Source organism: Loxodonta africana, chromosome 2 (assembly GCF_030014295.1).
Source record: "Loxodonta africana isolate mLoxAfr1 chromosome 2, mLoxAfr1.hap2, whole genome shotgun sequence".
NCBI lineage: Eukaryota > Metazoa > Chordata > Mammalia > Proboscidea > Elephantidae > Loxodonta > Loxodonta africana.
The window spans coordinates 226,588,417-226,604,892 of NC_087343.1; the positions used below are offsets into that span (position 1 = coordinate 226,588,417).

A 16,476-nucleotide genomic window follows, 5' to 3' on the forward strand; every position below is an offset into this window, starting at 1 on the left:
AGGAAGAGTGGTGGCTTGGACTAGAGTAGTAACTGTAAAAGTGGTAAGAAATGCTGAACTTGGGGATTTATTCTCTCAGTAGAAACAGCACAGCTTGCTGATGAATGGGATGTGGCATGTGAGGACAGAGAAGAAAAGTCCTGGGTTTTTAGCCCCAACAACAGAGTGAATGATGGTGCTATTCCTGGGACATACAGGGGCAAAGAAAGGGCTTGAGGGGGAAACCGGTTCTATTTTAAGCATATTAAAGGTGAGATCCCCACACATCTGTCAGTTTGTCATACCGTGGGGGCTTGTGTGTTGCTGTGATGCTGGAAGCCATGCCACCAGTATTCAAACACCAGCAGGGACATCCACGGCAGACAGGTTTCAGCTGAATTTCCAGACTATTTCTGTAAAGAATTAGCCAGTGAAAACCTTATGACTAGCAGTGGAAAACTGTCTGATATAGTGCCGGAAGATGAGCCCCTCAGGTTGGAAGGCACTCAAAACGGGACTGGGGAAGAGCTGCCTCCTCAAAGTAAAGTCGACCATAATGATGTGGATGGAGTAAAGCTTTTGGGACCTTCATTTGCTCACGTGGCATGACTTAAAATGAGAAGAAACAGTAGCAAATATCCATTAATAATCAGAACATGGAATATACAAAGTATGAATCTAGGAAAACAGGAATCGTCAAAAATGAAATGGAACACATCAATATCCTAGGCATTTGTCAGCTGAAATGGACAGGTATTGTCCTTTCTGAATCAGAAAATCATAAGGTCTACTGTGCCCATAATGACAACTTGAAGAGGAATGGCGTTGCATTCATCATCAAAAAGAACTTTCAAGACCAATCCTGAAATACAAGGCTGTCAGAGAAAGGATAATATCTATATGCCTGCAAGGAAAACCAGTTAATATGACTATTATTCAAATTTACACACCAAACACTAAGGCGAAAGATAAAGCAATTGAAGATTTTTACCAACTTCTACAGTCTGAAATTGATCAAACATGCAATCAGGATGCACTGATAATTACTGGTGACTAGAATGTGAAAGTTGGAAACAAAGATCAGCAGTTGGAAAATATGGCCTTGGTGACAGAAACGATCCCATACAACCTTCAGCATATCCCACCTGAATTTAGAGACTACCTCAAGAACAGCTCTGACACATTGAACACTAATGACCGAAGACTAGACGAACTGTGCAGGGACATCATGAACAAAGAAAGCAAGAGGTCATTAAAAAGACAGGAAAGAAAGAAAAGACCAAAATGGATGTCAGAAAAGACTCTGAAACTTGCTCTTGAATGTCGAGCAGCTAAAGCAAACGGTAGAACTGGTGAAGTAAAAGAGATGAACAGAAGATTTCAAATGTCCACTCGAGAAAACAAAGTAATATAATGACATATGCAAAGATCAGGAGTTAGAAAACCGAAAGGGAAGAACAGGCTCAGCATTTCTCAAGCTGAAAGAACTGAAGAAAAAATTCAAGCCTCAAGTTGCAATACTGAAGGGTTCTACAGGGAAAACATTAAACGACACAGGAAGCATCAAAAGAAGGTGGAAGGAATACACAGGCACTACACCAAAAAGAACTGGTCAAAGTCCAACCATTAAAGGAGGCAGCATATGATCAAGGACTGAAGGTCCTGAAGGAAGAGGTCTAACCCACACTGAAGGCACTGGTAAAAAACCCAGCCTCCAGCAACGGATGGAATACCAACCGAGATGTTTCAACAAACGGATGCAGTGCTGAAAGTCCTCACTCATCTATGCCAAGAAATCTGGAAGATGGCTACCTGGCCAACCAGCCCGAAGAGATCCATGTTTATGCCTATTCCAAAGAAAGGTGATCCACCAAATGCAGAAATTATCGAAGAGCATCATTAGTATCACACACAAGTAAAATTTTGCTGAAGATCATTCAAAAGCAGTTGCAGCAGTACATCGACGGAGAGCTGCCAGAAATTCAAGTCAGATTCAGAAGAGGATGTGGAACAAGGGATATCGATGCTGATGTCAGATGCATCCTGGCTGAAAGCAGAGAATACCAGAAAGATGTTTACCTGTGTTTTATTCACTATGCAAAGGCATTCGACTCTGTGGATCATAACAAACTATGGATAACATTGTGAGGAACAGGAACTCCAGAACATTTAATTGTGCTCGTGAGGAACCTTTACATAGATCAAGAGGCAGTTGTTCAAAAAGAACAAGAGGATACTGTGTCGTTTAGAGTCAGGAAAAGTGTGCGTCAGCGTTGTATCCTTTCACCATATCTCTTCGATCTGTATGCTGAGCAAATAATTCAAGAAGCTGAGCTATATGAAAAAGAACAGGGCATCTGGATTGGAGGAAGACTCATTATCAACCTGCGTTATACAGATGACACAACCTTGCTTGCTGAAAGTGAAGAGGACTTGAAGCACTTACTAATGAAGATTAAAGACCACAGCCTTCAGTATAAATTATACTTCAACATAAAGAAAATAAAAATCCTCATCACTGGACCAATAAGCAACATCGTGATAAACGAAGAAAAGACTGAAGTTGTCAAGGATGTCATTTTACTTGGATCCACAATCAACACCCATGGAAGCAGCAGTCAAGAAATCAAGAGACACACTGCATTGGGCAAATCTGCTGTGAAAGACCTCTATAAAGCGTTAAAAAGCAAAGATGTCATCTTGAAGACTAAAGTGTGCCTGACCCAAGCCATGGTGTTTTCAATCCCCTCATATGCATGCAAAAGCTGGGCAATGAGTAAGGAAAACCGAAGAAGAACTGATACCTCTGAATTATGGTGTTGACAAAGAATATTGAATATACCATGGACTGCCAAAAGAATGAACAAATCTGTCTTGGAAGAAGTACGGCCAGAATGTTTCTTAGAAGCAAGGATGGCAAGACTAAGTCTCACATACTTTGGACATGTTATCAGGAGGGATTAATCCCTGGAGAAGGACATCATGCTTGGTAAAGAAGAGGGTCAGTGAAAAAGTGGAAGAGCCTCAATGACATGGATTGATACAGTGGCGGCAACAATGGGCTCAAGCATTAAGCAACGATTGTGAGGATAGCACAGGGCTGGGAAGTGTTTTGTTCTATTGTACATACGGTCACTATGCGTCAGAACCAACTCAGTGGCACCTAACAACAAACAACAGAGGTGAGATGTCTAGTAAACAGACAAGCAGAGACGATGGGCAGGCCACTGGAGAAATGAGTCCAAAGCTGAGAAAAGGGACTGAAGTTGGGGATATAAATTTGGGAGTTATAAACATATGTAACCCCTGGGACTCGACAAGATCCTCTAGGGCGGTGGCTCCGCAGGGGGCATTTGGAGAACCATGGTGCTGCACGCTAGTTTTTCCAACGATGAAGAAATACTACTGTGATTCAGTAGGATGGGACCGGGAGTGCTTAACATAAATGAGTTCTACACAAAGAAAAACTGTCTCACTCAAAATGCCAAGGTGAGAAACCCTGATCTAGGGAATGAGTAAAGCTACAAGCCAAGTGCCATAATCAAGGACATATTAACATTTACCAGTGGAAAAAAACAAAACAAAACATTAAGAAGAGTCCAGTGAAGTAGGGCAAATAAGACTGTCCAGTCCCAAAAGCCAAGTGTATTAAATATTTCAAGGAGGGAGTAATCAGGTGCTAATGAGGTCAAGTGGCAGGAAGTCTGATACCCCCAGATTTGGCAGGGCAGGCCCCGACTGCCTCAGTCCCCCTTGCACCTCTACATACAGCAAACTGGGAGAAATAATCGCAGAACCCAACTCACCCAATCATCTGAAATCTAGTCCATGTTTGTGCCTAAAGCAGAGCCACCTTATTACAAGAGAAAAAAAGAAGATTAAAGCAAATGGATTGCAAACTGCTTAAAGGACACGGGGTAGAGGGGCAGAAGGATGAAGGGAGAAATACACTGTTCATGGGAAATGAAGTAGGGTGCCTAAGAGCAAAACACACAAAGAGTTATACCCGTGGTTTTCATGGGACCACCACAAGGAAGGGCTCATACCAAAAATCTGGCTCCATTCTTAGTGTGGAGTTCCCCCTTGGAACTCCCCTATATGGGTGTCCCTATATGACACCCTCCATTTAGGGAGAGGGAAAAGGTGGTCTAAAAACTGCAGCTCCAGACCTGCTCTTCTAAAGATAAAGGCTGTGCTGCCTCAGAGAACCACCAGGTATTAGTTAGGTAGCCTTCCTGGCATCATTGTTACAACAGCGGCATCTACTGTTCAGTAAAGAATTACAGCAAAGGAGCACTACAGAGTGGAGGGAATGTTTCCAGACTATATTCATACTCTTTTTTTGTTTGTTTGTTTCCAAGACATACACGTGCACAGTTTTATGTTTACTGATAAAAGACAACTTCAAAAATAGAAACAAAATCTTAAAAATATCAGAGAAAATTGCAAAGGTCATTCGTTCCACAGAGTGGAGGGAATGTTTCCAGACTATATTCATACTCTTTTTTTGTTTGTTTGTTTCCAAGACATACACGTGCACAGTTTTATGTTTACTGATAAAAGACAACTTCAAAAATAGAAACAAAATCTTAAAAATATCAGAGAAAATTGCAAAGGTCATTCGTTCCCACTAATTCCTTGATAATATTAATTTGCTAAAAATTTATTTAAAATCGTAGCTTAAAAATAATAGCTGCTACCCAAACAAAGCTGGAAACCACCCCATGCCAGAATGGCCCAGTCCATTCTCCCCCACCATCATCACAACATTAAATGACGCCAGCGTCAAAGACCCTGGCAGATCTGGACTCGGCACTATCCCATAGGTTACAGCCTCATTCCACAGAGAGGGAAGCAAAAGCTCAGAGAGAAAAGTGACAACTAGTCACACAGCTCCCAAGGGAGGTGCCAGGATTCCAGCCCAGGCCTGCCTGCATCCCAAAATCCTTTCCACAAGCCCTCCTACTTGACAGCCCTAAGGATTCCATTCACACTTTTTCCAGGAAGATACGATCACCAGTGACATATGCTTTTGATATTAAAAAAAAAAAAAAGCTAGAGAAAAATAAATAATGCAAATTTGATTAGGAAGAAGAAATAGTAACAGTTGCTATACAAAATGAAATATACATTTAACTTTTGACCTAACAATCCCAATTCTAGGAATCTAACCCACAGATACAACGGTAAAAATAAGAAAAGAGACTGACGGCCCACAAGTACTACAAGCCTCCACCAGACTGAGTCAGCAAAACCAGACAGCTCTAACAGGGATTACAAGAGTGGGTCCCAGACAGAGCTGGAGAAAAATGTAGAACAAAATTATAACTCACAAAACAAAACAAAAAAAGACCAGACTTACCGATTTGACAGAGATTGCAGAAAACCTGAGAGTATGGCCTCCCGGACCCCCTTTTAGCTCAGTACTGAAGTCACTCCTCAGGTTCACCCTTCAGACAAAGATTAGACAGGCCCATAAAACGCAACGAGACTAAAGGGGCACACCAGCCCAGAGGCAAGGACTAGAAAGCAGGAGGGGACAGGAAAGCTGGTAATAGGGAACCCAAGGTCTAGAAGAGAGACTGCTGACATGTCGTGGGGTTGTTAACCAATGTCGCAAAACAGTATGTGTACTGTTTAATGAGAAGCTAGTTTGTCCTGCAAACCTCCACCTAAAGTACAATAACAAAATCAATCAATAAATAAAATAAGAAACAATGTAAGTATTAGGCTATTTGTTTCAGGACTCTGTCATATCAAAAACTGCAAACAACCCAAGTATCTATCAATAGCAGACCAGTCAAATTATGATATATCTACCAATGAAATGGAAGCCCTGGTGGCATGCTGATTAAGAGCTACGGCTGCAGTTCAAATCCACCAGGCACTTCTTGGAAACACTATGGGGCAGTTCTACTCTGTCCTATAGGGTCGCTATGAGTCAGAATCGAGCCAACAGCAACAGGCTGCTTGGGTTGTTACCAATGGAATACAGTGCAGCTGTAAAATGGAAGGATGACTATCCCTATATACTAGCACAGAACTGATCTCTCGGATATATTACGTGAAAAAAGCAAGGTGGAGAAAATTGTGTATAACATGCCCTAGTCTTTAAAACCAGGAAGGAAAGGGCATAAATATACACACCAATCTCCTGTGCTTTTTTTAAATGGAAGGATTAGAGGCAGAGCCAGGATGGCAGAGTAGTCAGAAGCTTCCTGTGGTCCCTCTTAGAACAAAGACCTGAAAAAACAAGTGAATCAATTACATATGACAATCTAGGAGCCCTGAACATTAAAGGCAAAGTTAAGGAATAGGACTGAGCAGAAGGGAGAAGGAGAGATGGTTCAGAAGCAGCGAAGAGTTGCCAGACCTGACCCAGTGAGAACCAGAGCACCACAGGCCAGATCCACTAGCGTGAGCGTGATGAAGCAAGCTGTGGCATTTGGCACACATTTTCCACGTCGGGAGAGACCAAATAGCGGAGAGCCCACTCACACCTCCAGAATGAGTGAAAAGTGGCGCTCAATCAGCAGAAGATAAGTACATGCATCTAATCTACCACGCAGATCAAAAAACATCACTCCCCCATTCACCTGACCCCTCCCCGCTCTGCACCAGGTCCTGAACCGGTTTCAGTGATAGCCGCTTTCTCTGGACCGGAAGTAAGACCTGTCGTGAGCCCTGAGCCATCCTCCTGGCCATGGAAAAAGAACAAAATAACAAATGGGAAAAATAACCTGCCAGCTCCCTAAACTGGGAACTCAGGGCAGAAAGAGCTCCTTTGCCTAAGCACTGGCATAAGCAGTCCATGGACTTTGAATGCCTTTCACCCCGGCACGGGCCTGTATGCGCCCATTTCAACAGCATAAGCCCACATTTACACAATACAACAGGGTATATACCTGAAGCCTAACTTAACTGTTTCAGCTATAAAGTGGAAAGGCAGGTTTGTGATGTCTGACACTGCTCTGCCTATTAAGCAGGGTCCTCACCTACCCACATCAGGGACCTGAGTACTGGTGGCTCCACCCACGCCACCTACAACAGAGGTCCAAGAACGAGTGGTACGTCCCAGTTCTTAAAGCCAACGGCATTCGGTGCCCATACTCCAGCTGCAAAACCCACCCGGCTATGTGCTGTAGGGAACAGGGACACACTTTCCTCACAGACACTCAGGGGCAGTTGTCAGCCACCTGGCTTGATCAGCACCTGACCTCCTACTGCAGCCAGATACCTGTGCCTACACCAATCACCCCTGCTCATCTAAGACTGTAGGTGAGAGCCTACACCACCAACTACCTGGACTCCTGAGTTGAATCCATACAAGAAAAGGAAACAGACTCCGGTACTCATATACCTAGTAACAGCTCTAACCACCTGGTAACAGGACATTAAAACTTGATAGGCACCAATAATCAAACTAGCACACTCAAGCAGCCTATTTGGGTATATCAAAACTGAACAAACATAAAAAAAATAACTTACTGATGGCTTGGAGACAACAGTCAATATCAAAGCACATAAAGAGGCAGATCATGATGGCTTCAGCAAGCTCCCAAAACAAATAAAGAAATCTTCCAGATGAAGAGAATTTCCTGGAATTACCAGAGGTAGAATACAAAAGATTAAAATACAGGGCTCTTCCAGAGATCAGGAAGGTCAGGCACAACAGAGAACAAGCTAAGCAGCACACCGACAATGCATTAGAGGAACTTAAGCAGATCAGACAAGAGCATGATGACAAATTTAATAGGCTGTAAGAATCCAGAGACAGACAGCAAACAGAAATTCAGAAGATCAACAACAAAATTTCAGAATTAGAAAACTCAACAGAAAGTCATAAGAGCAGAATTGAGGCAATGGAAGTCAGAATTAGTGAGACTGAAGATAAAGCACATGGCACCAACATATTTGAGGGAAAATCAGATAAAAGGACTTAAAAAATTAAGATACCCTAAGAATTACATGGGACTCTATCAAGAGGAATAAGCTACGATTGGAGCACCAGAACAAGGGGGGATAACAGAAAATACAGAGAGAATTGTTGATGATTTGTTGGCAGAAAACTTCCCTGATATCGTGAAAGATGAGAAGATATCTGTCCAAGATGATCATCGAATCCTACACAAGGCAGATCCCAAAAGAAAGTCACCAAAACATAGTCAAACTTGCCAAAATCAAAGATAAAGAGAAAATTTTAAGAGTGGCTACGGATAAATGAAAAGTCACCTGCAAAGGCAAGTCAATAAGACTAAGCTTGGACTACTTAGCAGAAACCATGCAGGCAAGAAGGCAATGGGATGACATATACAAAGCCTTGAAGGAAAAAAAATTGCCAACCAAGAATTATAGATCCAGTGTAACTGTCTCTCAAATATGATGGCAAAATTAGGACGTTTCTAGACAAACAGAAGTTTAGGAAATTTGCAAAAGCCAAACTAAAATTACAAGAAATACTAAAGGTAGCCTTCTGGTTAGAAAGTCAATAACATCAGATAACAACCCAAAACTAGAACACAGGACAGAGCAACCAGATACCAACCCAGATAGGGAAATCACAAAAATGAATCAAAGCTAAAATACTCAAAACAGGAAAACAGAGACCTCATTATATAAAAGACAACAACATTAAAACAAAAATAGAGGGACTAAAAAATGTAATCGTAGATCTTTCATATTGAGAGAAAGCTAAGGCAACATAAAGAAATAAAAGACCGGTATAAACTTAGAAAAATTGGGGTAAATACTAAGGTAGCCACAAAGGAAACAAACAATCCTACACATCAACAAGGAAAACATAAAGGCTCAGCAAATACAAAATCAACAACAACGAAAAAGAAGAAAACAAAATATATAAAAATGACTCAACACAGAAAATTAAGTGGAAAAAAGAAACTGTCAACAACACACACAAAAAAACACATCAAAATGATAGCAGTAAACTCATACCCATCAATAATGACGCTGAATGTAAATGGACTAAATGCACCAATAAAGATACAGAGAGTGGCAGAATGGATAAAAAAACACGATCCATCTATATGCTGCCTACAGAAGACACACCTTAGACTTAATGACACAAAAAAACTAAACCTCAGAGGATGGAGAAAAAAAATCAAGCAAACAGCTATCAGAAAAGACCAGGAGTGGAAATATTCATTTCTGACAAAATAGACATTAAAGTTAAACCCACCGCAAAGGATAAGGAAGGACACTATATAACGATTAAAGGGTCAATACACCAGGAAGGCATTACCATAATAAATATTTATACACACAATGACAGGGTTCCAAAATACATAAAAGCTCTAACAGTGTTGAAAAGAGAGATAGACAGCTCCACAATAACAGTAGGAGACTTCGACACGCCACTTTCAGTGAAGAACAGAACATCCAGAAAGCTCAATAAGAACACAGAAAACCTAAATGCCACAATCAAACAACTTGACCTCACAGACATATACAGAACACTCCACCCAACAGCAGCCAAGTATACTTTCTTTTCCAACACACATGGAACATTCTCCAGAATAGACCACATATTAGACCATAAAACAAGCCGTAACAGAATCCAAAACATCGAAATACTGCAAAGCATCTTTTCTGACCATAAAGCCATAAAAGTAGAAACCAATAGCAGAAAAAGCAAGGAAAAAAAAAATCAAACACATGAAAACTGAACAACACCTTGCTCGAAAACTACTGAATTAAAGAAGGAATCAAACACAGAATGAAGAAATTCACAGACTCAAATGAGACTGAAAACACATCCTACCAGGACCTTTGGGACACAGCAAAAGCAGTTCTCAAAGGTCAATTTATAGCAATATACGCACACAACCAAAAAGAAGAAAGGTCCAAAATCAAAACATTAACCCTACAACTCAAACAAATAGAAAGTAGCAAAACAAGCCCTCAGCACCAGAAGAAAGCAAATAATAAAAATGAGAGCAGAATTCAATGAAAGAGAATAAAAAAACAATCAGAAGACCTAAGACTAAAAGCTGGTTCTTTGAAAAGATCAATAAAATCGATAAACCACTGGCCAAACTAACAAAAACAGGAAAGGAAGGAAATAGCCCAAGTAAGAAATGACATGGGAGATAACACACCAGACACAACTAAAATTAAAAGAACCATAATAGAATACGATGAAAAACTGTAACAAATTCGAAAACCTAGAGGAAATGGACAAATTTCTAGAAATACACTATCTACCTAAACTAACACAAACAGAGATAGAACAACTAAATAAACCTATAACAAATGAAGAGACGGAAAAGGTAATTTTAAAACTCCCAACCAAAAAAAAAGCTCTGGCCCTGAGGGCTTCACTGGAAAATTCTACCTAACTTTCAAAGAAGGGTTAACACCACTACTATTCAAGGTATTTCAGACCATAGAAAAGGATGGAATACCCCCAAACTCACTGTATGAAGCCAGCATAACGCTGTACCAAAAGCAGGTAAAGACACCACAAAAAAAGAAAATTACAGACCAATATCCCTCATAAACTTAAAACACAAAAATCCTGAACAAAATCCAAGCCAACAGAATTCAATAACATATCAAAAAAATAATTTATCATGACTAAGTGGGATTCATATCAGGTATGCAGGGATGGTTCGACGTCAGAAAATAATCAATGTAATCCACCACATAAATAAAAGACAAGAACCACATGATCCAATCAATTGATCCAGAAAAGGCAGCTGCCAAAGTCCAACACCCATTCATGATAAAAACTCCCAGCAAAACAGGAATAGAAGGGAAATTCCTCGACATAGTAAAGGGCATTTATACAAAGACAACATCATCCTAAATGGAGAGAGTCTGAAAGCGTTTCCCTTGAGAACAGGAACCAAACAAGGACGCTCTTTAACACCACTCTTACTCAACACTGTGCTTGAGGTGCTAGCCGGAGCAATACGACAAGAAAAAGAAATGAAGCGTATCCAAATTTGTAAGGATGAAGTAAAAGTATCCCTATTGGCAGATGATATAATAATCTTATACACAGAAAACCCCAGAGAATCCACAAGAAAACTACTGGAACTAATAGAAGAGTTCGGCAAAGTTTCAGGACACAAGATAAATATACAAAATCAGTTGGATTCCTCCACACCAACAAAGAGAACTTCAAAAAGGAAATCACCAAATCAATACCATTTACAATAGGCCCCAAGAAGATAAAATACTTGGGAATAAATCTAACCAGAGATGTAACAGATCTATACAAAGAAAATTACAAGACACTTTACTGCAAGAAACCAAAAGGGACTTAAATAAGCAGAAAAACATACCTTGCTCATAGATACGAAGACTCAACATTGTGAAAACATCTATTCCACCCAAAGCAATCTACAGATACAATGCAATCCCGATCCAAATTCCAATGGTATTTTTCAATTGAGATGGAGAAACAAATCACCAACTTCATACGGCAAGAGAAAGGGACCTCGGACAAGAAAAGCATTACTGAAAAAGAAGAACAAAGTGGGCGGCCTCACACTATCTGATCTTAGAACCTATTATACTGCCACAATAGTCAAAATAGCCTGGTACTGGTAGAACAACAGCTACATAGACCAATGGAACAGAATTGAGAATCCAGGCATAAATTCATCCACTTATGGGCAGCTGATATTTGGCAAAGGTCCAAAGTCCATTAAATGGGGAAAAGACAGTCTCTTTAACAAGTGGTGCTAGCATAACCGGATATCCATCAGCAAAAAAAAAGAAACAAGACCATACCTCACACCATGGACAAAAATGAACTCAAAATGGACCAAAGACCTAAATATAAAACCTAAAACAATAAAGACCATGGAAGAAAAAATAGGGACAACGCTAGGAGCCCTAATACATGGCATAAACAGCATACAAAACAGTAAAAATACATAAACACCAGAAGAGAAGCTAGATAACTAGGAGCTCCTAAAAATAAAACTTATGCTTATCCAAAAACTTCACCAAATGAGTAAAAAAGAAACCTATAGACTGGGAAAAAGTTTTTGGCTACAACAAATCCTGTCAGTGTCTACTCTCTAAAATCTACAAAATACTGCAAAACCTCAACAACAAAAAGACAGCCCAATTAAAAAATGGGCAAAGGATATGAACAGGCACTTCCCCAAATAAAACATTCAGGCGGCTAACAGATACATGAGGAAATGCTCACGACCATTAGCCATTAGATAAATGTAAATCAAAACTACAATGAGATACCATCTCACCACAACAAGGCTAGCATTGATCCAAACCACACAAAATAATAAATGCTGGAGAGGTTGTGGAGAGACTGGAACACTTATACGCTGCTGATGAGAATGTAAAATGGTACAACCACTTTGGAAATCTATTTGGCACTTCCTTAAAAAGCTAGAAACAGAACTACCACAGGATCCAGCAATCCCACCCCTTGGAACATATCCTAGAGAAACAGGAGCCTTTATAGGAACAGATATATGCACACCCATGTTCACTGCAGCAGTGTTTACAATAGCAAAAAATGGAAACAACAAAGGTGCTCATCAATGGACCAATGGATAAACAAATTATGGTATTCATATAACTGAATACTACACAGCGATAAAGAACAGCGATGAATCTGTGAAACATCTCACAACATGGAGGAATCTGGAAGGCATTCTGCTGAGCGAAATTAGTCAGTCACAAAAAGACAAATATTGTATGATACCACTATAATAAGAACTCAAGAAAAGGTTTAAACACAGAAGAAAACATTCTTTGATGGTTACACAAGGGTGGGGAGGGAGGGAGAAGGGTATTCACTAAAATAGAGAAGAATTGTTTTAGGTAATGGGAAGGACGACACACAATACAGGCTAAGTTAGCACAACTGGACCAAACCAAAAGCTAAGAAGTTTCCCGAATACAACCAAAAACTTCAAGGGACAGAGTAGCACCAGTGGGGGTCTGGGGACCATGGTTTCAGGGGACATCTAGGTCAACAGGCTTAACAAAGTATATTAAGAAAACATTCTGCATCCCACTTTGGTGAGTGGCATCTGGGGTCTTAAAAGCTAGCAAGCGGCCATCAATTGCTCTCAACCCACCTGGAGCAAAGGAGAATGAAGAACACCAAAGACACAAGGAAAACATATGAGCCCAAGAGACAGACAGGGTCACATAAACCAGAGATTCCATCAGCCTGAGACCAGAAAACCTAGATGGTGCCTGGCTACCACCAATGACTGCCCTGCCAGGAACACAACAGAGAGTCCCTGATGGAATAGGAGAAAACTGGGATGCAGACCTCAAAATCTGACTGAGACTGGAGGGACCCCAGAGGTCATGGCCCCCAGACTTTCTGTTAGCCCAAAACTAAAACCATTTCTGAAGCCAACTCTTCAGACAAACATTAGAATGGCGTATAAGACAAAATGATACAGGTGAGGAGTGTGCTTCTTAGCTCAAGTAGACACATGAGACTACGTGGGCAGCTCATGTCTGGACACGAGATGAGAAGGCAGAGGAGGACAGGAGCTGGCTGAATGGACATGGGAAATGCAGGGTGGAGAGGAGAAATATGTTTTTATATTGGAGGGAGAGCAAGTAGGGTAATATAACAATGTGTGTAAGTTTTTGTATGACAAACTGACTTCAATTGTAAACTTCCACTTAAAACACAGCTTAAAAAAAAAAAAAAAAAAACACCCATTTATTATCTCATTTCCTGGGGATCAGGAGTCTGGCCACGGCATAGCTGCTGAGAGTTTCACACCACCACTGTGAGGGCAGGGCTGCGCTCCGAGCTCATCCAGGTTGTTGGCAGGACGCCGTCCCATGAGGTTGTAGGACTGAGGTCCCTGTTTCTTTGCTGGCGGTTGGCCAGGGGTCATTCTCAGCTTCTAAAGGCCACTTGCATTTCTTGGCCCCTTTCCTCCACCTTCAAAGCTAGCCACGGGGGGGGTGAAGTCCTCCTCCCCTTGACTCCGACTCCTCTTCTGTGTCTTACCTCCTGCGTTCCTCTGCTGCTCTTTAGGGTTCTAATTATTGGGCCCATCTGGGCAATTCAGGCTAGTTTCTCTATCATAATTAAGGTCAGATATTTACTAACCTTAACTACCTCTGCAACACCTAGATTATTGTCTGATTGAATAACCAGGGTATCCTTAGATCTTCAGAGTTCTGCCTACAACACATACCCCAAAATTCCATATATGAACATATAAAAACACACAAATACAAGACACTCTGCAACGTAGCATTTGAAGTCAACTGCTATTCAGGTTCTATTCCTGCAAACTAATTAACAATGTGGTTGAAATAATGGATAAGGCTTCCGTAAGTACAGTAAAAAGAAAGAAAAAAAGCTTTGCTAATGTAAATATTCTTAGGAAATACAAGTTCAACACCGCAAAGGCTGGACTGAAGCAAGAAGACTGGCCTACTCCCCCCGCAAAGCAAAATGAATAAGGAAGTGATATCTGCTCACAGCCTAGAAATAGGGCTAAACAGACTAAAACAAATACAGAAACACAGACCACAATGCTTGTAGTCAGTAAATGGTAGGTGATGTGTTCATACCTGTCTGATCCCCCAGCTTGGTTTCCCATGACAAGGTAGAGACAGTAGCCTCCCACCACCATCCTCTGTCCAGAGTGAACCATCTCCTCCACAGTCCCCTAAAAGTCTGCTTTAAATGCAGAAATACATGTTCCTACCGTAATGAACACAAGGTAAGTAGTGGACCTTATTGAAACACTGACTTTAAGGAGCCTGCATTTGACAAGTTTGGTTTGCTCCTGCCAAACATCAACTCTCCCTGTGCAGCACACAAGCATGTGTATTCACCAATTATTTTTATTATTCTTATTTCAGTTTATTTTCAACTTTCTTCCAAAATTATCCTCCATCTAATTATAACAACAGTAACAACTAACGTTACTGAGAGCTATGAATCCGGGATCTTGCTAAGCCCTTCACCTGCAATATCAACTTTGATCTTCACAGATGAGGAAGTTGTAGAGAAGTTAAGGGATTTGCCCGAGGCCAGAGGGAGGGTCTCAATCCAGGTCTGCGGCTGCAGGGGCCACACTCTTAACCACGCTACCACCTTGTCTCCTATCAGTCAATTCAAAGGTTTCTGGCACCTTCAATCACAATGGCATTCCATAACTTCTCATGGCAGCAGGCCTCTGAGTTTTATTCCAAGAGAGCATTTCACTTTAAAAAGGTACAATAGGGTATTCCTAGGCTTCTCACAGGGTCGCTATGAGTTGGAATTGACTCTACGGCAACAGGGTTTAGGCTTCTCATTTCTCCATTTACTTTCCCCAAAATACTGGAAACACTTTATTTACTGCCTAAGAAAGCCTTAACTAGGTTTTCTGAACACTACCTAGGAAGAGTAACAGGTGACACTATTCAAAATCCCTGATCTCTTATTAGAGAGAAATATAAAATCTGATCTTTCAACTACAACTCATCACAACGAGCTTTTTCCCTTTTAGCAGGAAAATAACACTTTTTTAAAAAACTTTTCAGTAGGCAATTTAGGCTTTCCTCCCCAACTTCTTGCACATTTGTAAATCTGCAACTTAAAAAAAAAAAAACATTGCCACCGAGCGGATTCCAATTCCTAGCGACCTCTACAGGGTTTCTAAGGCTGTAAGTCGTTACAGAAGCAGACTGCCACCTGTCTCTTTGGTTAGCAGCCGAGCGCTGAACCACTGCACCACCAGGGCTCCTTAGTCTGCAGTTAAGGGGCCTCTAAATTACTAAAAGGGGCGGGGGGGGAGGTATTTAAGCATTCTAAACTAACACCACCACAGTACTAATGTATTTATTTAAGTATTTCTCTTTGTTTATACACTAAGAAGTAGGGTAGCTAGTAGGCACAAGAGAGTACCCACATCCCAGACCGTTTTATGACAGTCACAGTGTACCAAACCAAATCACATTTGCTTCTAACACGCGAACAAACAAGCATGACTCAGTGGTTTGGAGAGTCCGGGGCTCCCACATGGAAACTAACTGAAACACCTACACAGCTAGCACAGGGGTCATCTGGAACCTTCTCGGGTCCTCTGCATCCTCAGGGCACCGTCCCATCAGGCCTGGGTGGTCCGCTGGCACCCTGATTTGAAGCCGCAACCTCGGCCCACACCCCTGGACCCAGCAGCGCTGGAAGGGGATCCGCCCGACTGTCGCCGGGACGCAATACCGCGAGGCGAGGCGGGCACAGCCGGACGCGTCCCGCCTCGAGGCCTGCGGCCAACCGGCTATCCCGAAGAAGTAAAGGCGAGGGGCGGCCCGGACGGCGTCCGGGGTGGGGCAGGCCCGCGGCAGGGGCTCGAGCGTCGGGCAGCCCCCGAGAAAGGCCGGCGCGGGGCCCCGAACTCACGTTTGTACTCGGCCATCAGCCTCTTGAGCGCCGTCCCCGCCATCGTCCGGGCAACAGCAGCTCCCTGCGGCCTCGCCTCATAAGGGCCCGTCCCTCCCGCCCCGATGCCGGCGGCTGCTTCC

General features: G+C 41.8%; 1 protein-coding gene across 2 annotated transcripts in view; it reads right to left on the reverse strand.

Annotated features, from left to right (window-relative positions):
* UBE2G2 (ubiquitin conjugating enzyme E2 G2) overlaps positions 1–16,476 on the reverse strand; it is a 47,663-nt gene extending 31,187 nt beyond the window's left edge. Inside the window, exon 1 of one of the 2 annotated variants that reach the window (XM_064279557.1) lies at positions 16,355–16,476. In XM_064279557.1, coding sequence (XP_064135627.1) covers positions 16,355–16,397 — 43 coding nt within the window. In that variant the 5' untranslated portion in view covers positions 16,398–16,476. The remainder of the gene's footprint in view (positions 1–16,354) is intronic. The other variant, XM_010598681.3, reaches the window with a different exon arrangement.